General features: G+C 32.3%; 1 protein-coding gene across 2 annotated transcripts in view; it reads right to left on the bottom strand.

Moving 5' to 3' along the window:
• LOC144965365 (uncharacterized) overlaps positions 1-24,823 on the bottom strand; it is a 25,672-nt gene continuing 849 nt past the window's right edge. Inside the window, exons 2-23 of one of the 2 annotated variants that reach the window (XM_078900621.1) lie at positions 22,728-22,840; positions 22,107-22,167; positions 21,032-21,292; positions 19,487-19,666; positions 18,641-18,766; positions 17,728-17,842; positions 15,019-15,228; positions 14,247-14,432; positions 12,741-12,996; positions 12,341-12,406; positions 11,227-11,303; positions 10,427-10,501; positions 9,651-9,803; positions 8,964-9,004; positions 8,376-8,550; positions 7,267-7,338; positions 6,266-6,347; positions 5,368-5,429; positions 4,398-4,469; positions 2,821-2,860; positions 2,218-2,309; positions 1-1,676 (exon numbers count right to left, since the gene is read on the bottom strand). In XM_078900621.1, the coding sequence (XP_078756747.1) occupies positions 1,516-1,676; positions 2,218-2,309; positions 2,821-2,860; positions 4,398-4,469; positions 5,368-5,429; positions 6,266-6,347; positions 7,267-7,338; positions 8,376-8,550; positions 8,964-9,004; positions 9,651-9,803; positions 10,427-10,501; positions 11,227-11,303; positions 12,341-12,406; positions 12,741-12,996; positions 14,247-14,432; positions 15,019-15,228; positions 17,728-17,842; positions 18,641-18,766; positions 19,487-19,666; positions 21,032-21,292; positions 22,107-22,167; positions 22,728-22,840 (2,676 nt within the window). In that variant the 3' untranslated portion in view covers positions 1-1,515. Of the gene's footprint in view, positions 1,677-2,217; positions 2,310-2,820; positions 2,861-4,397; positions 4,470-5,367; positions 5,430-6,265; positions 6,348-7,266; positions 7,339-8,375; positions 8,551-8,963; positions 9,005-9,650; positions 9,804-10,426; positions 10,502-11,226; positions 11,304-12,340; positions 12,407-12,740; positions 12,997-14,246; positions 14,433-15,018; positions 15,253-17,727; positions 17,843-18,640; positions 18,767-19,486; positions 19,667-21,031; positions 21,293-22,106; positions 22,168-22,727; positions 22,841-24,823 lie in introns of both variants that reach the window. The other variant, XM_078900620.1, reaches the window with a different exon arrangement.

The following is a 24,823-nucleotide window of genomic DNA, read 5'->3' as shown; positions in this document are numbered from 1 at the left end:
TAGAAGACAATCCCTGCCCATTATGGGAGGTATCTTGATGTCATCAGCATTCTATTTATTAAATACACTATATACAATCCTGGATACCATACACATGACATTTCCACTCTCCTCCCAAACAAATACATAGAAATTCCAATGTATTTAACTCTCAAATGTAGAGGCTCATTCTTTCTTATTATAATTTCTTCTAGGCATGATTGATTTGGCTAAGGGTGCAAGCATAATCATTTTCATCACAAATCATCACGATGGAACATCAATGAAACCAGAGTCGCATTTCTGTTACTGCTCTCTTAGTAATATAAGGTGTCAGGTACAATCGAACCAAATCTGTAAACCATTAGATTAAAAATTGAATCCTATAAAAAATTATCTACCAACCTTCAATTAATCGCTAATTAATCCAATACCACTCTAAAAACGGTCATCATTACATGGCATACTCCAAGATAATCAATCTTCTTTTGTTCATATTATACAAACATAAAATGATAGCAAATATGTCATATTATGTACAGTTTACACAGATGATGAGCAATATAAAAAAAATAAATTAAAAGACATATCATTTTGTAGCATGTGCTTTCATTTTCCACTTATTTCTCAGAAAAATACAATGAAGATAGATAAAATCTGCTGAAGTATGCAGGGTGTGACCAATGCTTTATAAAAAAATTAATCAACAAATTCTAATGACACATTCAAAAAAATAATAAAAATGAAATGAACTGCTAAATACGTTAATTCATAACTTAAAACCAAACAGACGAGAGAAAAGTATTTCAGAAAATACATATTGACATTGTATTAGCCGATGAGACGTGCCAAATACTTTACTACCATCTGTCTGGATTAAAATGTTGTAAAAAAATATTTTTATTGTTTTTGATATTGGCTGGAGAGGGGTTTTAAGCTAAAAATAATGCGTGTTTGATATTTAGTTCTTTTCTGAAGCTGTTATAATCATTTTTCTACATTACTTTTTACAGTCTACAGCATCTAGCAGCTTCGTATTCACTTTGAAGAGCTTTACTATGTTTTTTTTTTTTTCAGAACTATGTCCCCTCTCTCTCTTTAATTCCACCCTCCCCAAAGTAAGAAAAAATACAGAAAAAAACAAAACAAACGAAAGCAACAAAAAGTAAATAACAATAAAAATGATGGTAGCTTCCATACTATGAATGTGAACACACATTTTAAATAAATAAGAATGTTCTAGGAAGAGCTCTATGGCACAGACCAAATGACTCACACCTACAGCAGCGAAGATGACATCACAGGAGCAATATATAAAATCTACATATAGAATTATTAAAGGTAAAATTGCTTTTATTTGACGCTCTTCATTGTAGAAGTAAAACAAAAAAAGAGAAAAAAAAAATAAATTCTTGTAATGTTACAAGTTATACAGGCATCTTCCTCATATGCACTCATAAAAACAAAATGACAAACAAAGGTTGAACACTCAAACTCTTTTTATAAAATTAAGGCCAGAATTATAAGATATATAATTTATCGAGCTTCTTCATCCTCTGGTACATTGGAAAGGTTGGCAAAAGTGATGCGTTTCAAATTGGGACAATTTGACTTTATCGTGTCCTTGATATACTCATGAACTCTGGTACAGTCTAGGTTGAGTAGTGACAAATTAGGCATCTTTAAACACTGCAAGCCTGTGGGAAACAAAAGGAACAGAGTTTTCTAAGTAAGATTTTGTGTCAGTTAAGACGATTTTAAAACATATTACAATAGAAAATTTCTCAAATTCACATGAGTGGAAATCAAATAACTCGTACTAAATCTGAATCTGAATGTTAGTTGATAGACTTAATAACAGTAGATTGAACATTATTCACTATTTCGGCCTTTCTACCTAGCAGACTAAGGTTAATGAATCAATAAAATGAATAATAAATTAGATTCCCTGTTTTATTCAAGCCTGAGGGAAAATTGTCTTATGGGTCTAATCCAAGGGAAGATTGGAATAATCCTGGCATGCTGGGTGATGTGAATTGGTCAAGGCCACACACATAGTGTGGTGGGGAGTAATAATTGGTACCATCTGGGTACAAAGCAAAGATGGCAGTAATTAGTTTGGCTTTCTATGCAATAGGCTGTGATAGGATTATATGTTACTATGGCACTCTGATACAAATACAGTAAAAACTAATACTTGTCCTTAAAAAACTTCTTTAAAAAAAAGGAAATACATACCACGATCTCCAACAATAGTTCGACTGAGATTTAATTTTGAAACCATAATACAACTGTTCAATATCTTTTGCTTCAGTAAATCGCTCGTAATGCTGTGAACAAGAAACGTTGACATAAGAGATGAATAAATGATAAACTAATTTGATGAAAGCCCGTAAATAACACCCTTAAAAATACCTGAATTGTTTTTGTAGCTGAAGAGTTCTCATGCAAATATATAATATCATACATTAGGGAATTTATTAACAAGTGCAATGCAGAGAAGAAAATAGATGTTGGCTAACATTTATAATATGTGTTATATGTTTGGTTTATTTTAGTATCAAGAAAAGATTATTGACCGACAATGTAATGCAATATAGTCATAATCCATTATCAAAACAGTGCAAGAAAAATTAATAATCATAAATTGTTAGATTCAACAACAATATTGTTGATAATACTAAATTACTACTATGTTATGAAAACACAAAATAATTTTAAAAAGATAAAGAAATAAAAGAGAGGGTAAGAAAAGTAAAGAAAAAAAATAAGTAAGAGAGGAAAAAGAGAAATTACTAGATGATTTACAAACAATAAATTTAATTAAAAAGCATTACCTACCTTGTACTGGCTAAACTCAATTCAATCAACTTCTTGAAGTCTGGTAGAAAGGATAAAATACTATGTAATAGCAACCTTAGTTATGAATATATATGAATGATTGGTTAAATAAATAAAAATAATTATTGAAGAAAAAAACAAACTCCTATTCACTTTCCAAACAAATGGATTCTTTTGAATCATCTCGAACCACCACATCAAATCAATACAAACAATACTAAATCATGATATATGAATCCAGGGTTTTCAGATATATGTTTATGTTTGACAAACATCATTCATAAACAGATACAGAAGAAACACAAACTATCAAATTGATTGGAAAGGGCAGTGCTAGGCAGACCCCCCCCACCCCCAGAAAAATTTGTCATTGACGACGTGTACTGGTGCCAACATAGCAAAAAGTTTATAGCAAAGGACAGTGCCAGAAAGCATCAATGGATTTACTATCCATATTGTTGATGTTCAGTCCTAAACGTGTAATTCCTTTCCAGAAAAATGAAAAAAAAACAACCCCTGAATAATGGTTGTTTGCTATGCTACTGACAGAAAAAATAAGGATGTAATGACTTCTTATATCATTATAATGATGACAATCCTAAATATTTTGATAACTGGGGGCGTGGTTGTACTTTGGGTTTTCGCTAAAAATAACAGAAACACCCCATCTGGCGCTTACACCGTTAGTATCAGACCACGACAATAATATGCCGTTTGTTTTCCTAATACAGTTTGATAAAGAACTGAACAAGTGTTATGAAAGGCCCTAGACAAAGCAAGAAAGAAAAATACAAGAAAAAAAAAACCATCCCAAAAAAATCAGTCGATCTTGACAAGGGATCGAACCTCAGACCTTCTGAGTACCGGTCAGACATGCCACCATTACACAATTTCTTAATTTAATAGAGTTTGTGCAGTTATCCAACATGGGTCCAAGTTTACTTTAGTTCAACGAGGTCTAACAGCCATGTGACTTTTTCAGGCCTTGTAAAAGGAGCATATAAAACAAAAAGACAAGACAAAGGTTCATTGTCAGCGATACTTTTAGGTCACAGGAGCCCAAGAAAAAGAAAGAAGAGGGTAGTAACGTAATATAGGAACATAGTCCAGATCCCAACCGGAAGCAAATTGATTGCCCACAGACATCAGTGTTGGATCCACACCCAAAAAGGATATAATCGGATTTCAAATACAGACTCATTTAGAGAGATGATTTATGATTTTACTAAAATGTCATCTTTCATTAAAAAATATACATCTCCCTCATGACAAAAAAGGAAAAAAAACCCAACAAAACCCCCAAAAAACAAAACAAACTCCAGCTAAATCCTGTCACAACTAAGTTGTTGCATTCCAGAATTAGGATTAAAAAACTTCTACATAGAAATGGACAAGAGAGATGTAGGGACAGAAGCAACTCTATCAATCCAGTAGCCCTCATCAATCACTTACTGAATTCAAGATTGAAGAAGGTTACAGGTTTTAAATGGTCCTGCCTCAAGCAAGTGATTCTTGATTGACATTCTTCCCTAACCTATTTTCTTCATTATAAAGAAGATGAGTTATGAATGACTTACTTCGAACCACAGCTATTCCAGTGTTAGACACCACTGTCTTGTCAACAAACAATACTTCTAGGTTTGTCAGTCCTGCAGAGCACATGAAGTCAACATTCTTAGGATACAACAGCATCAGATTTTTATTTTCTTCCATTTTAAGCAATATTCCAAATTTCAAAAAGACAATATCAATTATCATTATTATCATCACCACCATCATCATTATTATCATTACTATTACCATTTTTTATTATTATTATTATTACTATTATTATTACTATTACAATTATTTATTATTATTATTTTCATTACTATTACCATTATTATTATTTATTATTATTATTATTATTATTTTTAATATTATTATTATTATTATTATTATTAGTTTAGTTTCACCATCATCATGATTATCAGAACTACTGTTAGATATCATTACCATTACCATCATTATTTTACAAGTTTATGAACCTGACCAAAATTAGAAATAATTCCTATTCTCGTGACCCCTTAATGTTATCAGACCTGTAAATATTCTCATTTATCTTGAACGTAAATTATTCATTTCTTTCAAATAAGTGACTTTATCATTTATCTTTAAAACAAAAAAGAAAGAAGGATCAGCTTTTCTATACACTACCATAAAGGAAAAGAACCAAATATATTTTCCCGGAATGATGATACTTCTTTATACTATACTGAAGACATTACCAAACCAAGTGATATTATTATTCTCCCTTTATTTTTCATCTGCTGTTTAATATGTCATTAAAAAAAAGTAATTATCAATTTATTTTTTATTGTAAAAAATAATAGTTATGAAACCTTCCCATCAATTTACAAAAATAAATTTATTTATTTCTTTTGAGTCAATTACATTTCAATCAACATCTTCAATCTCAAACTATTGTGTTGATTGTTCATATTTACCAAAATGTCAATTTAAAAAAAAACCCCACAGAGTAACATTAACTCTTTACAAATCACATACCAGACAAATGCATCATTCCTTCGTTTGTTATGCGAGTGTTTGTCAGCAATAACGTCTTCAAACTAAAAGATGAACAAAGAAAACTAGGGTTAAAATCATTTAGAATGTAAATCTTTATAAAATATATATAAAACATTTAACATATCATAACTCATCGAATGCAAAGCTAATGGTACAGTGCAAGCCACCTAATCAGAACAGCACCATTATGCATAAATTGTCTGAATTTTAAGCGGCATTCCAATTGTGCCTCCATTGAAAAGACCTAACAAAACTACAAATATCTTTTGCAGTGGCTACACATTTCACATTTATGCATAGTACTGATTGTTCCCAATTTTATTTTTCACTCTTTGCTACATTTACCATTACCTGTATGTTATCATGATGTTGAATGAAAGAGAATGGGTTATCCCACCTTATAACTTCACATTCATACAGATTTGAACCACATCCATATCTCAAAAACAGGCTAAAGGGACCCATGACACAAGAATCATGTTCCACAATAATCCATATTATACAATTTTTATCAACCATTGCATCATTTTCTAAGCTCTCATTACTCATTGGTTGCTCAGCAAGACTGGCAAATGGGTAAAGTATAACATATTACAATATTTAAAAAAAAGGTAGTGATAGACTCAATGCTATTGTTAATAAACCGACTTTTTGTTAATTTGTTGATACATGATGACTTCATTCTTGTTCCTATCAAAGGGAATATTTATGTTTTTGATTACTTGTAAATAAAGAAAATATTTCAATTAACTATGATGCATTCTGATTAACCAGTATACATTATAAAGAAAAATTCCATCCCAGACAAATCATTCCAATTAAACAGCGGTAGGAATCACAAACAATAAAAAATAAATAAAAGGCATTATCTATTTACCTGGTTATTTGTCCTACGGAAAGCATACCCGCATCTCCAACGTTTGTATAATTTGTGAGATCTAAGGCACTCAAACTAAAACCTGAAAGTCATAAAATTTTCATACACCTTAAAATTTATTTAAAAAAACAAAACAAAAAAACAAAACAAAAAAAAAAAAAAACAAATATATATATATATATATATATATATATATATATATATATATATATATATAATATATATATATATATATATATATATATATATATATTATATATATATATATATATATATATATATATATATATATATATATATATATATATATATATATATTATGTAAATGAATCAGCGTCTCAAAATGGGATTATGTTGGGATTGTTCAGATAATGAAAATTGAATATATAGTCCTAACTAGCAGAATTCATTTGAGTTTATATGATTTATTTATTGTAATGAATATAGTAATTTAAAGTGAAAAAAAATCTAAAGTTCATATTTTTTATCATTTTAACTTTAAACCGACTTTTTGGAATCTTGATCATACTGACATTATACCAGACTGAAGCAATTGGTCACATATAGGATATGAAACGATTTATGAAATTACGTTGTGGTTCCAAGTAAATGGTTTTTGTTTCAATGAGAAATTACTTTCAAGGCATGCAAATTAAACTAGTAGTGAATTATAAAACAAAAGCAACACAAATTTTATTCTACAAATATTTTATTTTGAGTGTAAATTATTCATTTCTTTCGTATAATTGACCATATCATGAATCTATTATATTTTGCCCATAGAATCAGACTTAAAGAGCTTTAAGTGGACGTTGATGCTTTTGTGTACCTCTGTTAGCATGAGCGTGGTTTAATCACTTAATATTTTTAAAAAGATAGTAAACAAACAAACATACAACTAAAAAAAAAAGAAAAGAAAAATATAGAAGAATAAAACAAACAAACAAAAATCACCAAAATATTCCTAAAATTGTAAACTTGAATGTCAAAGTTGTAATTACCTGTGATATAGGTCATTCCAATATCTGTTGTACTGCTGCGTGAAGGCAATGCTAATGAAGTTAAATTCAAATCTAAAAATGAAAATATGGAGTGGAGGGAGCAAGGAAGTCAAGTGTGAAAAAAACAAACATCATTACAACAACTCTTTTTTTTATTAATAAAATCAGAGATATCGTCATATTTATTTGAATTCCATTGAACAAAAGCTACCAGAAAATTAAGGACAAGTTCCTCTGGAGGAGCAGACCACTTTGATACAAAATATTGTTTTTTTTTAGCATATTTGACCTCTTCTTACCTTTATAAGTATGAATAAGCCACCAAATTTTCATTTAATCACTTTAATTTTTGAACAACTTTGACTATCATCATAATGGTAAACCTAGACCTGTAAATGAGCTCTATAAAAATTGACTGAAACTGAAACTCTTCGTAATTCATCGTTGCGGAAAAATCCAAAGAATTGTAATGAATAGTAAACAGCAAGCTCGCTTGAGCAAAACAATGGCAGAAAACTAATTTCTGCGGGGATTAATTAGGCTACTTACCATTGTTCCATATAATTAGGTACCGAATCAGTGAAGAAACTAGAAACAATCATCCAGTTTGTTTACAATGTGAGGCAATCGAGATGTACTGTAGCAATCCCTAATTTTCGATTTGATGGTGTCTACATAACGCACTTCCGGCTTTCGCATTTTACCTTTTTCATACTTTTACTTCCCTCCAGGTAAATGTGGTCAAGTTTAGCTTAGACGAAACAGTGAAATTAATCGCTCAGCTGCTCAGTTAAAATTGGCTACAATTGGGACCACGACGAAAGTGAAAAAAATACACTGGGATGTGTTGAGACACGGCAATTCTAAAAAGTGTTGCTTAGCCTTGGCTATCGTTAATATAAATGGCCCATGAGCTATGCTTAGTGCTGTGGAACATCCCTAATTACTTTACGGTCATTCGAATATGATTCATGAATTCTTTCTTTCTTTCCTTTTTTAAAATATTTGAATTTGACGAATTGACTGATTTCAGTTAATTGACTGAGAATTTACAGGTCTATAAAACCTTAGATGGCAAGAAATTTCCACCAAAGACATTTCAATCTTACTTTTTAGGTATTGAAGAGCAATATCACCAACAATCTTGAGTGTTCCTGTCAGGTAGAGATGCTTCAAGGCGGGCATGTCAGTGAGACAGAGAACGGAATCGCTAACAATATCAGTCTCGGAAACATCTAATGATTCCAAATTGGAGAGAGTTTCAATGCCTGACAGACTGTCAACCTTGGCAGAGAATGACAAAAAGGCGATCCATAATGATGTATTAGCACATGAAAACGATAAGGGATAAATGAATTAGAGACCATAATAGAAGGATAAAAAATTCCTTATAAATTAATTCCAAACTTTCCAATTTGCCAGGATATTTGATACATAATCATTAATAAAAAAAATGAAAAAAAAATCCAAAAAGTAAAAAAAAAAAGCAAACAAACAACAACTTTAAAAAATCACACATCAACAAACCACACAGATAAGCAGAATGTGAAAAAAAAACAAAAAAACTAGTTAATTCCACCCCATTTAGCAAACAAAAAAAATACTGGAAAAAAAAAAACAAAACTACGGAAAACAAAGTAAACAAAATAGTTCAGAAAAATCTTAGATGCTTTTCATTTAAAGAAAATTTTCCTTACTTTGTTCTGTTTCAAACAGAGTGATCTGAGATGTTCAAATTCTGAAAATTTATGAAATAAGTGTTATTGATGTAATGGAAACCATAAACACATTCTCAAAATATGCAAAGTCTCTGTTCTCAAAATAACCTATTGTTGCGTGTAAACTGATAGTAAAACTATCTATATTTCCATAATTCTGCATCAATTTTAAAGATGCAAAATTTCTTGTCTTGTTTACATTTTTTTTTAATGAGAGCATCTTACTATAAAAACTTGGTCAAGTGATCTAATAATATTCCAGATTTTAAGGTAGTTTGAAATAGTCATTCACTGATTCGTTGACTTAGAATACCATTGTATCAATGAAATGCTATGATGCATTAACAAAATACGAACAAAATGGGCAATACTTGTGTTAATCATTTCAAAGGACTGGATAAGGTCTTCAATGGAGATGGACCATAAGATGATGTCGTTTACCTTTTGCAAGAATCTTTTTAAAGAACAGTGTCATATCTCATTTTCATTGAAAAAGAAGAAAAAATTCTAAACCATATCCAGATAATTTGCAACAAAGAAGCATATGCTCACTTTATTTTAGAACTTATTATATATAAAAAAAGAAACTACCGACAACAAGTGCGGCAAAAGAAAGAAAAACATGCCATCAATATTACTCTACCCAATTGTAAAGTTTGAACTTACTTGCTAATGTAGGAATAATAGAATGAGTAACCAAGGTGCGTCCGATGTTGAGATGGACCAGCCGTGGACAGGAACCAGAGCTGGCAAATTGAAAGACTCCATTGTTTGTCACTTTTGTGCCTTCCAAGCTGAGTGACTGAAGTGAAGCTAGTGCTAAGGTAAAATAATAGTAGGAAAGAAGTAATTATTCAAAGAAAAAACAAAATGAGTTCATCTCAAAACTTTCCTAGCATGTAACAATAAGCAATAACCCACCACAGAATAAGAGTCTATCTTTTGAAATGTTCTCCTATGAAAGTAAAAAACAGATATTTGAAAGGAATTTGCTTGCAAAAAACAGAAAACAAAACAAACGGAGAAAATGTCTTTCATCAGTTTCTAATCTACGTCCATTCAGGAATTTATGGTATTGCCTCATCCGATTTGCCACCTAATAATAAATAATATTGAAAAGGCGACAAATAAGTTTGGGGTGGGGGATGGAGGTCAGATAAAAAAAAAAAAAAGAACACACAGTACAGGCTGCCATCAGATTTCATGATTCTCCTTATGTGTGAAAAGAACTTGTGTTTCTATTTAATCTACCAACTTAAAACATCTGTCCAGACATCCTGATGGTAATCTCTCTCTGTCAAATTAGAAACAGAGGTGAAATCCCGAAGCATTAGAGTAAAACAGATCTGTCTTTGAAAATAAATATTGCATATTAAAAGGCTACACTTAAAAAAAAAGTGGAGAAGGAGATTTAAAAAAAAAGTTTTTTAATAAAGGCTTACCAGATAAAGCAGAGAAGCAACAATCTGTAATCTGACCACAATTTTGTAGACTCAAAGACTTCAAGACTTTCATTCCTGTGGCATGGATATTAAAAAGTAACGATAAAGTTATTTCTGGCAGCTCACAGAGGGTATGAAATATCAAAGTGTGGCCAGATTGGTCAATAGGATTTGTTCATTAGATATAGAGAGCACTAAAGTATGCCTCTTCTTCTTCTTCACATAAACGACTGACTCAGTCAGACTCATTATTACTGATGATGAGCTTATCCTGTTACTGTTATGCAGACAATGTCTTGAATAAAATATGTATTAACCTGCTCTATCAGTAAAGTTTCAAACTCCCAATCACCGAACTACTGACTCACAATGTTCTACCAACCCAGATCCATTAATACTCACCTTCTGCATGCCTAGGACTTTACTCATACACAACTATGACGATTCTTTATGCAAAGCAAACATAAAAGTATGAAGCTCTCTGCTTCTCAAGTTTGAACCATCTTGTTATGCCACCGATTTTCAGACAGAGGTTAAAACTTGTTTTTGCAAGATGTGTGTTTTGATTCTGTACTGAGTCGTATGTAGAGCACATTGAACATCGGTGGAAGGTCCTTGCCTTTATAAATGTTATCACCACAATTATTACAAATCACAAGATATTTATAGCCATATAAAGAATAAAATGAGGCTAAAGCAACTATGTTCAGTTTAGAAGCTGACCAGTTATTATTAAGGTGTCATTTTTATGATTCTTGTTTTAATGACTTTGTAAAAGATCAGTGATTGATACTACATACCTTTCAATGATAAAAGCCCAGCATCCGTAATCAATGTGCACGAGTTCATGCTGACATGATGAAGATTGACTAACACCCTAGGCATAAAAAAAATGTGTAAATACATTACTGTAGCTGCTCCAAACCGATTTTTAAACATCATACATACAGTAAATATGTTACTTGTTATGGAAAGTACATATGATTCTACGATTGTTGATACCACAATCAACATGATAGGGCAATTAGTTCAAAACTTATACAACTTTGAACTTTGGACTTTTTTGGTCGCATTTCAAATGGGCCAAAACCTCATTTTGAAGTCCCCTTACCAGCATGGATTATAATCCCAAATCACTCAAATTGCTTGAACTGACACTACACAAAATTGACAACCCATTGTTTTAAAAGACTGTGACTGTGTAAGTATTGCATTAAAAATGCTAAAAAATCATGTTTGCTATTCTTTATTTTATTTGTAACTTCAGACCTCATTGTTTTCATCAAAAGAACAGTAACAGTGGTGGGCTTCATTACAAATGGAGTTACATCACTTGCACTGCTCTCTTATAGAAAACAGTAGATTATGATGTCTGATAGAAGTAAAATCAAATCCCAACTGTAATGGTGCATGAATAAAATCAATATACTTTTGAACATACTGTAGAATTGGAAATGTTTAAAAAGTAATCATGGCAATTCTTTTGGAAAAATAAAATATAAAATATAATCTAATCATCAAATTGAATCAGTGCCTGAGTTACCTCATAATAAATCACAGATACGTCTCTTGTGAGATGTCTCAGATTTGATCCCCAAATGAGAAATGCTGATTTTTTGAGGATGGTTTTTGATCTTACAGTTTGCTCCAAATTTTATCTGACACTGGTTCTGCTATGCACCAGTGTTCAGATTTATTCATATATTTTCATAGTTTATCACTCATCAATGCATTCGACAGATTAATGAAGAATTCATAATTAAAAGCCCCATAGTAAGCACTCCATCATAAACACACAAATGAAAATGTTGAGTGTTATCACCCTAAAATGAAAATTTTAAGATATACATATATAAATATATATACTGCCCTTTCAGTGATTCATAACAAAATACACATAAAAACAGTACATACCTCGCAGCATGTATCAGTTCATTGGTGGTATAAGGATAGAAGTCTAGATTGAGTTTCAACAAATAGCTGAAAATTAGATAGAAAAATCAAATCATACATTTGTGTGTCCTAAAATGTTACACAAAAATAAAAAGTAAATGTCTTAAGGTACATAAATACATCGGTGAGCATCTGAGTGTAATTTTAAGGGATCATTTGAGTGAGTATGTATGCGTGTGTGTGTATGTTTGTGTGTGAGTATGTAAGCAAGTATGAAACATGTGTGGTGTAAGCAATACCAAGATGCATAATCAAAATAAAAATAGTACATACTCTAAAAACCACCACTGAAGTGTCGTGAAACTCATTACAATAAGCTATGGAAGCATTTAGTTGGATGTATCTAAAGCGAATCAGTTACCTGGGCATGAGTAAAAGAACCTTTGGATTCAATAAGCGTTCTTTCTTGAGATATGTCAAAAAGGCCTGGAGCAAATCGTTGGAAAGACCGTTCATGGAGAAAAGAGGAGTTCTTGGATCGATGATCCGTTTGGCCAGGACACACATGCTCAAATCCTGCAAACTGCGTGGACTGTACTTTAGCTCTGATTGACCTCTAGAAGATTCTGGCTCTTGCACTGGTTGGGCTTGAGCAAATCTTTGAGCTGCTGCTTCAGCTGTAAAATAATTCAATACAAAACTGTTTTCATGAATTGAGATACGCTTTTCTAAAAAATCTCTCTCTCTCTCTCTCTTTTAATTATTCCAACTAAAAGCAATCAGTAATAAAGACTGACCAAAAAGATAATTAAAAACAAGTCTAAGGTTAGAGCTGAAAAATGCCAACCGTACTATAAGGATAAAAAATGCAGTCAATTTGAGATTAATTTGGAAAAATGCATGATCAGCAAACTGGAAGTGGACATAAATCAGAGTCAACATAAATATGAGAAAATGCTCATTTTTATAATCTTAACATGCTCAGTGTCCCCTAGTGTTCATTTAATCTCCTCAGTAAGCCCACATGGAACCAACTTTTTAATTTCCTAAAATACAACTTGCCTGTGAATTCTACCAATATCCACAACTATCATGTAACCATTCACACCTTGTTTCAAAGGTGGTAATAAATGTAATTAATGTGCATTATACCAGGACACAAAACAATTGGGAAAAATCGAGTAAACCAACGTTTTTCCAATCGTTTTCACCCATCATATAATGGACCATGCTCAAAATCGCTTGATCTACAAAATCAGACAAAATCACTTGACCATCAACATCACAAAATGCTGATCAGAGAAGTTACCATAAAAAAAATCTTGAATTTAAAAAATGCAGTTCACACAAGTATGAAATCTATTAATATATCGTCTTGAACTTAATGCACTACACACAATGAAATCTATTAATCTCTCGTCTTGAACTTAATGCACTACATACAATGAAATCTATTAATCTCTCGTCTTGAACTTAATGCACTACACACAATGAAATCTATTAATCTATCGTCTTGAACTTAATGCACAACACACAATGAAATCTATTAATCTTATGTCTTGAACCTAAATGCACTACACACAATGAAATCTATTAATCTATCGATCTTAAACTTAAATGCACTACACAAAATGAAATCTACAAATCTATCATATATCTATATATATATATATTTTTTTTTTTTTCACGATTTTATTTAATTATTAATTTATTATTCAATATATTAAACAATTTATCTATTAATTAAATCTTTAGATAATTTTACATTATATTATTATTATTATTATTATTGTTTGCTTTGCTTCATTATTGCTTTTACCTAATTGATTTGTTGTTTGGAAATATTATATTCTTGTATGAGTTATATTAGCTATTGCCTAAAAATAAACCTTTGAAACCGATTATAAATCAATAAAGAAAACCTAACCTGCCATGGCCCCTGCTCTACGTTGTAAGTGACGACCATCATCAGCAGGGACCCCTGCTGGTACCAATCGCATCCCAAATCCTTCGAATGCTGGGCCACCTGCAAATTCGTCCTCTTCATCAAACATCCCATCGTCATTATTGTTGAATGGATTGTGGGCCAGGGCTTGAGCTGCATCTCCAAAATCTAATGGTGACAACCACAGTTATGAGGTAGTAGTTGTCGTAGTTGTGATGGTAGAAATTATTATGATCATTATCATTACTAATATCATCATCATATTACTACCATTATCATTAGTTTATTATTATATTATTATTACAATAATAATAATAATAATAATAATAATAATAATAATAATAATAATAATAATAATAATAATAGTTATTGTGGCTATGTGGTCTTGTGGTATGACACTCGCTTTCGGATCTGAAGGTCCTGGGTTCAAGCCCCACTCAGCGCATAATTGAGACATTGGAAAAAACTCTTTACTCACATTCTCTCACCGTACTCAGGTGTAAAATGAGTACCTGGCCATTAACAGTGTTGTCTCTGTCGGAACAAATTGTATTATCGCTAACAGGCGTCAGGTCTTGTTTTTATGTTACATGGTGCTGTTGGTCAGGGGCCCCCTGAAAACCGCTTTGAGTACATATAGTGGATATTGCGCTAAATAAAAGCTCAATTTTTAAAAATTAAAAAAAAAATTATTATTAGTATCATCATTATTATTATTATTATTATTATTATCATGTTTAAATTTCAAACATACCAATGGGTTGTAAAGGATTAGCGTCATCCACCCTGAAGCCTCTACCCCAGTTGTGACCAGGCCCATGCCGCCGCCCACCAAAAATATCCATTGGGATGTCATTTCCAACTTCATCACCTTCATGACTTTCAGCATTTTCCTCCTCCATTTCTTGATCATCCTCTCTTTCCATCATTTGATTCTCCCCACCTGGATCATTCTCCACATGCACTAAAGATAAAATGTTTAGACTTGCTTCAATTTAAATATATTACACTCTTAGCCTCTGTATCATAGGGTTAATTGACCACCAAAGTGTACTTATTTGCAGGTCTGATGACCCAAATTATTATGGGCTCATTGTTGTAATGAAAACACTCGCAAATTAACACAACATATAGTCCATCTCTACAATATTAAATCAAGCCCATAATTGCTTTCGGTTAAAAGGCCTTCAAATACATACAGTTTAACATCAATGAATTTAATATATAAAATTAAAAACAAAATTGTGTTTTTTTAAAAAAGCCCCCCAATTTTTTTTTTAATTGACTAGATCAACATGTCAGGCTGATGACTGCTGGTAATCTTCTTAACATGCCAATCATCCATAATCATGGGTTTTCCTTATTCTGAATATCCATTCACAATTTTTATACAGATGATCTAAATAGTCGTGGCATCACACAATCTTAATGTTATTATGTAATTTTATGCATCACTGCATCAAAACATTGTGACAAATGCCCACAAAATGAAAGGCAAGCTGATTCTTCTAATAGGCTCATACAATGATTTAACTTGAATAAATTAACAAATGGAACAAAGTTTGAATTACATTTCACATTACACAAGAGTTAAAATCAAGAATGTACAATTTCAAAGCTTATTTTGAACCAAAAAAAATGAAACAAAACAAAACAAGACATTTATTTCTTCTTGTGCCTTCGTGTCCATTTCTAGTCCCAAGCAATATGGCTGTGATGAATTAGTGAATGAATCCTGGATCAACCGATTACAAGCAGTGAATAGTAGGAGTCGGCAACTTGCATCCTGGATCAAAAGAATACTTTTGACCCGGCCATAATTATTTTAGTATTTTTTTATACTTGAAGGGAACAATAATCCAAAAGATTCTAATACATTCCTAATTATTTAGTAAAAACACCACAACAGAGTCTTAGCTACAATAATCATTTCATACAAATCAAATATCACCATTAATCATTAAGAAAACATTAGGTACAACATTCTGGTCACCTCCAGGGAATACCAAACGCCAATCTGACACAAATCGAGGTGAAAAAGATAAGGAAAAAAGATGGCTCTTTCTTATCTTGTGACCTCCCAAAGTAGCCGGCAACCTGATCCGGTGTATGAGTACTACTCGTTGTTTGAATATTTTTGATCTGGTATTGTGCTTGAATATTACCCGGTGTTTGTTGTTGTTTACGGAAGTAAAATTTATGGTAAAATGTAATGTCTGGCTGTAAAATTATTGTCTTTCAGTCTTGATCAAGAAAATAATAAGTCTGCTGATTCATGTAGTGCCAATTTTCAAAATGCTTGCTCTGAAAAAATCAGAGGAAAATTTTCTCATATTCATGAATACAAGTAGGTAGTCAGCAACTTACAGAAATAGTCATTCATGTAGCTGGGCAACTAAAATCTTGCAGGAAATCGCGGCTCTACCAAGCAATCTATGGTAGAGGTGGCCAAATTCTATAATCCACATAGCAAACCTCAACAAAACAAGACATAATCCTGGACTAAGTAAGCACAGTTTCTGGGGAGATGCAGCGTATTTAATGATGACTTGTTACAGTATATGCTTTGATAAAAGTCAAGGAATTGTGGCATCAGCTCCATGGCCCATCTTGTAACACTTGAAGACACTTAAAATCAAAACAATCCAGTCTCATAATCATAGGTGGAAATTGATAAATGGGGGAAAAGGTTAAGGGAACATGGTAAAGTAACTCGGCATAGGCTGATATAGAAGGTGTTTTGAGAATTAAATCCGAAATAATTCTTTTAAATATAGAGCATTTCTACAGATTCACTTGTTTCATATGCTTTGCAATTTTCCTTTTATTCCCTCAGCAGACAATATAAAAACCAAATTTCCATCCACATGCAGGTACACAATATACAGCACACCAGAAAAGTAATGCCACGCCTCCTAGTGATAGAGTTTTGCAAATATTGTCATCTATCTTGTCATTGACTACACTCAAAATCACGTGACTTTGTTACAAAATAAGACACCATACCACTCAGCCACCATGATTTTCCTATGGGCATAATATACTTAACTCTCGTGTATATACATAAAAGGAACCCCCCCCCCCCCCAAAAAAAAAAAAAAAAAAAAATAAAATAATTGTTCATTTTCTAGTTATATTGAACTCAAAAGAATCAATGGTCAACCATTTGATCAAAATTTTCAAGACTACAATTAAACACTTTTACCTATGATATGAACAAATCTTATTTTCTATTATCTGCCCTTATTTTCTTTTTTCCTTTTCTTTTCTAAAACCAATTTCCAGATCCAGATAATAAACTCCAATTTTTCTGCCCATGATCAGTTTTAAAAGCCTGCGTGTTTTGAAAGTGATATCAAATAAAGTCAAAACAAGCGACTGATAATTTATCATTGAAGGGCACGTAGAGTTTGGTTAAAGACAATATAAATGGAGGTATCTATTCATTTTATGTAAAATCTACCTGATGCCTGCTCCACGTCCTTCTTCTTCAAAACTAAGGACCCTGATGGAGTGAGACCAAGATCTTTTAAAGACTGATTCATTTCCTCCTTGGAGAACTCTCTTCTAGGGAAAGGCTGTAAACAAATCGTGTAAAGGTAAACGGATTATCTTATATTTAAGGAAAATTATAATCATGAGAGGAATAAGCAGCAGCAATAGCAATAATACTCATACAGCAGGCAATTACTTTTCTTTTTCTCTTTTAGAAAAAAAACAAAATATCAAAGTATTTTCCTTTTACTCATTATCCACTTAAAAGAGAAATTTCTCATAATTATTTTTTTAAACTAAAAGAAAAAATATAGCTGAGGATGTAACTTTTTATCTGAATGATTATCAGTGGATTTCCTTTCCTCTTAGTGACAATGTATTGAATTGTTTCGTGTTTACTGACATGGTCTGTGTGTAAATCATCAACTAGTAAAATCAATTGAAGATCCCAGAGCTAAAAGTACTTGTCACATTTTCACAAATTTAAGGTAATCAGTGATAAACGGAAAGCTTAATCACCTCAGTTCACTCAACAATTTTGTTCATGATAAACACAAACTAAGTCCCTTATCTCAATACTACAATTTTATTTTTTTATATACTCTAAAAAGCCAAATCCAAATTTTAACCTCCATATTCTCAAAACTATCTTCCTGGACTTAAACACTTTTAGCACTAGGCTCTTCTTTATAACTCCCTATTATAATCGTCTCTCAATTAGAAAAGGACTGGCTGTAGATTTAGAGGAGGGGCGAGTAACATATGATGAATGACAAAGACAGGTAGGTAAATAGTGCGATGTCTAATTAAGCAATCGATGGCCTTGAAATAACCGGAGAATAACCGGAGAAAAATCCATTTTGAATTTACACATATATTACCTGCATAAAACCTTGATGTGCATTCATTGCTGTTTTTATCCTGTCATAGACAGCATCCCAAACTGTATTCAAAGTGACACTTGCGGGAAAAGTTTGACGAAACATTTGTCCTGATGGAAGCCTCACCTACAAGATTGTATGAACTAAGATAATTTCTCTTAACAAAAACAGCATACTATATTTTCTAAAAGTTCTATCGAAAATAAAAATAGCCTAACAATACAAAATAATCAGTCTTTTTATATTTATGATAGAAGAGAAAAAGAACCCAAGAAAAACATAAAAGAAAACTTTAAAAAAAAGACAAATTGACAAACAAAACGAAGAAAATTTTACACTTAAGACATTATCAAGCAAATAATAAAAAAAAAGAATTTAATTACATTTTTATTGTGAAACTAAAATTTTGAAAGAAATTTAAAAAGATGAAGACAAACAATGCCTTAATTTATATGCGAGATAATATTCTTATTCATTTATTAAATATTACTGTTTTTTACATTTTACAAAATAAATATAAAAATCTGAAAAGGTGTGTATGAAAATTACCAGTTAAAATGGAAAGAAATTTATTAGACCCCCCCCCCCCCCCCAAAAAAAAAAAAACAAAACAAAAAAAAATTATTCAGCCTGCCCGATTCTGGGATAGAAACTCAGACCTACGATTATTGGTCAGATATGCTACGATAACATCACAGAGGATACCTTATAGTTGGGATGATTTAATGCAAAGGTATGCGTTTCGCTATGAACCCTTGCCTGCATCATAATACCCAAACATTGAACATGAGAGGAAAAGGATTTAAAATATGCCCCATTCTTATTCTGAAAATATCAAATTGAAACCTGAATCAAGGCATTTTCATCACTCTTTTCATCCCTGACAGAAGATGAAGAAGATGACTGCTGTGTGTCACACTGCATGGCAGATGAAGAGGATGAAGCCGAAGTTTCTGTTCTTTGTTGCTTCGTCAACTTTTGTTTCTCTCTGTCTGCCTGAATTTCTTTCAAAATTCTTTCCTTTTCCTAAACAAAACATTAGAAATCAAAAGTAGTTACAAAAAGAAAGCTACTTTAACATCACATTTTTGACTTCTACTATTAACACATTTCTTTAACGTGCAAAACTTAATCATACATAGCAATAACATTGAATAAAATAAACAAATATTGCGTATTTTCATGACCTTGGTAAAATTGATCCTTATATCTTCTACATAATTATTGGACAATGACCAAAAAAAACATAATTGCACAATAAAAAGCAGACAGCTGAGAACAAATTCGACATCTGCCTACCTACACTGCACCACAGTTTCCTCGAACTCATTCAAATTTCCTGAATTTTTTCCTTACTATTCTTTGCTATCACTCCGTTCCTTCCTTAAACTAATTTTTACCTCGAACACGGTTTCCTCAAACTAATTTCACCCAGCCAACATTAAACTTAAAAAAAACCCAACAATTATAGAGGGTTTGTTTTTTAAATTTCACCCAGTGATTTCGACCACAAATGATTTCCTGTGACATTGGCAGTTACATATGTGTTTATCAGATGCATCTATCTACACTGCAGGTCTGCCTATACTCACGCAGACACACAGCCACTCACATACTCCCATCCTCATTTTGCATAACCCACATATATCTACTTATTCTTATCACTTTGCCATTCATTCTAATTTCAATGCCTCGCTCCATGATTTTCAAATGATTGGCTACGACAGTAAATGAATGTTGTGATACAGCAACGCCTCCCCTCCACACACACACACATACACTAACAGCTTGTAACATATCATATATAAAGATTTGTCTTAGGGTCTATTCCAAGGTAAGACTGGAATAACCCAGATGTCAGCCGCAGCGCAGCTATACAAATTAAACTACGGAGAGATGGCATTGCTGAAGGCCACAAGACTTGATGGATATTCGAACGGTATGTATCTTTCGGGTGCATAGCAAAGTCCATTTTGCTGAGTAAATTTTAACTCATATTGCCAAGCTCATTTTGCAGCAATGTACTGCAGTTGAGGCCTGTATTATGACAATCTTACCTTAAAAAACAAATTTCTCAAAGGGAATGCCATCATTATTTCTATACTTGCTTTTTGACATTAGCAATAAGGCCTGTCAGAGGATTTGGTCTATAAGCATTTCTATGTCATGAAGACTGGGCTAACCTTTTAGTTTGTTTATTTCATTATTTCTTCATCCATTTGGACGATGTTTCTGAATCATAAAAGTGTTTATTTGCCAATAGCCTTTCAATGGTGTTAATATAAAATGACATAATTCTAAAACTCCTTAACATTTTTTGTATATCATGAAAATAAAAATCCTTATTTTTTTTCTATCTTTGACTTTCTATCTTTAACTATCTCCATTTACCAATTTCTGTTTCCGTTTTTCATCCTGAACTTTTTTCCGAGCCGCAATCCTCTCCTTTTCTTCAAAAGCATGCTTGATATTTTGTTGTTTTTCAGACAGGTGAGATCTACTGACAACATTGGAGTCCACAGCATCAACATCCATCCCTTGCTTAGAGGAGGACTCGGATGTAGAGTGTGTATCGGTTAATGATGCCACATTACTCTCAACAAATGGATTACTAGAGTCAGATTGCAAGCTTGGAGTCTGCTGGTGTCGGGTCTATATAAAGAGAATTCATCATGAATAATAATGACTTTTTAAAAATATTGGCAGGCGTGGTAGGTGTTGATACTAATCTGTGATAACAATCATCAAATGGTTGTAAGAAACAGTACCAGCAAAATACACCCCCAAAAATTAAAAAAACAAAACAAAAACCCCCAATTAACCCCCAAAAAACAACAACAACAACAACAAAAAACGAGAAAGTAATAACTTATGTGAAATGAAAAGCCTCCCTTTCAAATCTGTGCTACTCTAGATAGCAAACAGTTACTTTAATGAGAAAATTGGAACTGTTTATGGATAATTAGATCACACTCAATGCTTGATCCAAAATATCAGCAGATTGAGGCAGAAGATCACTCCTTTCATCATCCAATGAGAAAGTTACTAATTTGGTCTATTTTAAAGCTCTTCTGCAAAGGGAACCATGAGGCTTGGGTTTCTTACTCAATGAAAAAAGTAAAAATTCTCATGGTTTGGAATTACAGTTAAAAAAAAGACTTTGCAGAAATAGAGTCCTGAAGGTAGCTTAACAATACAAGAGGTCCATTTTTTCACACATAAATTATTCTTAAAAATGTAATAGATCATTGGACCTCATTGTTTGATACTTTGTTTTGTTTCAGGAAGTAGAGATTATTAATTTTAAAAATTGCTAAAGAGTTTCAAAACTTTGGATGCAAACCCAACTTTTAAGTTAAAACAAAATGATTGATTGGTCAAAGCTGGTAAACTCTTGACTCAAACCTGATAAATGTTCTTGATATACAGCATTTCTATAATGAATTACTCTCAATATCAATCTTACCTGGTTTAATTTGAGAGTTGGTTGATCTGACACAACATTGCCTGGTTTTCCTGATAGAATCCTACAATAGAAAAAAACCCAGGTTCAATAACAATGAAAATGTCAATTATACAACTTGATTAAAAGCCATCGATAGCATTTTGCACTCTCTGATAAAATGTCATCGAGTCAAAATATAAATTATAAAAGATAAAAAATTACAGTGAGCAATTTCAGAGTGTGCATACTTTTTCAAGCCTTTTTGAAGATATTTAATTTCTGATAGTTTAAATATTAATGAACGAATAGAGAAATAAGTGTGGGTTAACACTTTATGAATTTTAATGTGAAATCAATGAGATATAAATGGTTGAGTGGATTAAATTGCAATAACATCCAGATGATTTAGGTTTGAACCATATTTTTTTGGCTTTCATTCAGTAGGCTATTTCATTGAGTAAAATACTTAGTGCACGTTGCTCATTTTACAGCCATTTTCCGGGGCAAATACCTAGGCTATCTCGGTTTTTCAAAATAAACCCTCAGAACAAGTTTCCCTAATAAGTATTAAAAGTAAAAAAATTTATTTCTCTATCTTACAAAACATCAAACTAAAAAGTTTACTGAATACTAAATATATACCATTCCACTGCTGATTGTACAGTGAGTTTCCCGTTGGTAATTGCGTCCTGACAATCCTGGAACTCAAAGCCCATGGTCATCAATGTGGCCATGACGTCATCCAATCCAATTGCCTATATATAAGTAAGAAATGATTATTAAAAAATAAACAAGGGATGAATATTATCAAGAATCTCTTAACAAAATGACATCTGATACTTACACCTGTAGAATGTCAAAGTAAAGTAGTCTTTCAGAATTATTAGGCCCATGGAGCTGGATTTAATCCCGGTTCCTTTAGTGTGAAACTGACAATAGCAATTGCTTGCTACCCATTGGATATGACGCCAGTCTATTGCAATGTACTTTCTACCAGATCTAACAGACCCAGCAACCCAATAACTGCTGGGTGGTCACATGCTATCGCGACCCTCCTACCCTTTTGTAGAATGCGAGGGATCCAGGAAAGTTGAAATGGACAGCAATGTTTGTGTATGTTACAGAAATATAAATGGATAGATAGACAGATAGTATGGAGAGAGAGAGAGAGAGAGAGAGAGAGAGAGAGAGAGAGAGAGAGAGAGAGAGAGAGAGAGAGAGAGAGAGAGAGAGAGAGAGAGAGGGGGGGGGGCAATCCCATAGGACATTTAGAGAATTGCCATGGATTAAATCTGCAGTAACTATCAAATCGACAACCGTGACAGAGTTGATTCAGCAGGGACAGTGACTTGGTCAAGAGTTTAAATTTCCACCAAGTTGTGTGCTCTTGAAAAAAAAATCAGTTGAGTCTTAGTCTTATTTCAGTTCCATGCATTGTTTTCATGGCTTTTGTCAACAGTCAATAGTTTGTCATTCTCAACTATTGCACGCACATTGGAGTTTGAATACGGATAACCATGGGAGACAATTCAGACTCAGTCTGAATTGCCACTTCGTGCGGAAACCAATTATATAATTAAGACAAAATGAGGTAGGCGTCTACTAGACTCTAGTCTAGAATAAATGAGATTCAATTCAATGTAAAAATAAGATCGCTGTGATTATCCCCAGACACCTGTCTGGGGATAATGAAAATTCGTTATCCCCAGACACCTGTCTGCGGATAACCAAATTTCGTTATCCCCAGACACATACTTGAAACTCCGCTCTTTTAAACAATTATCCACATTCCAGAATATGGAATGTTTCCGAATGCACATATAGAAATAAGGAAAGTTAATAAAATACCTATAAAAACATAAAATTAACCAACATTAAATCAGTTTTTACTACATATACACAATATGCGTCGACTTCGAAGTGGGTGTCATGGCCGAATGGTTTAGTCGTCGGCCCTGGAAGTTTTACCAGAATCGACGTTGTGGGTTCGAATCCTGGTTCCGCCACTTTTTTTTTTTTTTTTTAAATTCCGTCTTCTTTTTACAGAACGTTACAAGGGATAAATGTCCCATCCATCCTCCCCCCACCTCTTTTTTTTTTTTTTTTTTTTGTGCGAGTCTATTATTTTCTTTTTGTTTGACCTTTTGCTCCGTTTCTGAGCATGAATTTCTTAAAATTGTTTTTATTAAAAAAAAATTATAGTTTGTTTTTTTCTCCTCTATCTGACCATTTGGTTGCTCTATGAATATTTCTGTTTGTTTGCTTATTAATTATTTATCCTTTTTAGACACTTTTTGAGATCGGAGTGGGGACGAATATGACAATTTGCTAGAAACTAGAAAGGAACTAATACTAATATATATATATATATATATATATATATATATATATATATATATATATATATATATATATATATAGAGAGAGAGAGAGAGAGAGAGAGAGAGAGACAGTTAAAAAAAAAAAAAAAGGTGGGGAGAAGATGGATGGGACATTTATCCCTTGCACGTTCTGTAAAAAGACGGAATGAAAAAAAAAAAAAAGTGGCGGAACCAGGATTTGAACCCGTAACGTCGATTCTGGTAAAACTTCCAGGGCAGATGACTAAACCATTCGGCCATGACACCCACTTCGAAGTCGACGCTGATATTGTGTATATGTAGTAATAGTAACAACTGATTTAATGTTGGTTAATTTTATGTTTTTATAGATATTTTGTTAACTTTCCTTATTTCTAT

The sequence above is a fragment of the Berghia stephanieae genome, chromosome 2 (genome assembly GCF_034508935.2).
Source record: "Berghia stephanieae isolate SIO BIC M18660-M18661 chromosome 2, UCSD_Bste_1.3, whole genome shotgun sequence".
Taxonomy (NCBI): Eukaryota; Metazoa; Mollusca; class Gastropoda; order Nudibranchia; family Aeolidiidae; genus Berghia; species Berghia stephanieae.
The sequence above is the reverse complement of the archived record's forward strand: the minus strand, read 5'-3'. Positions and strand labels throughout refer to the sequence as shown.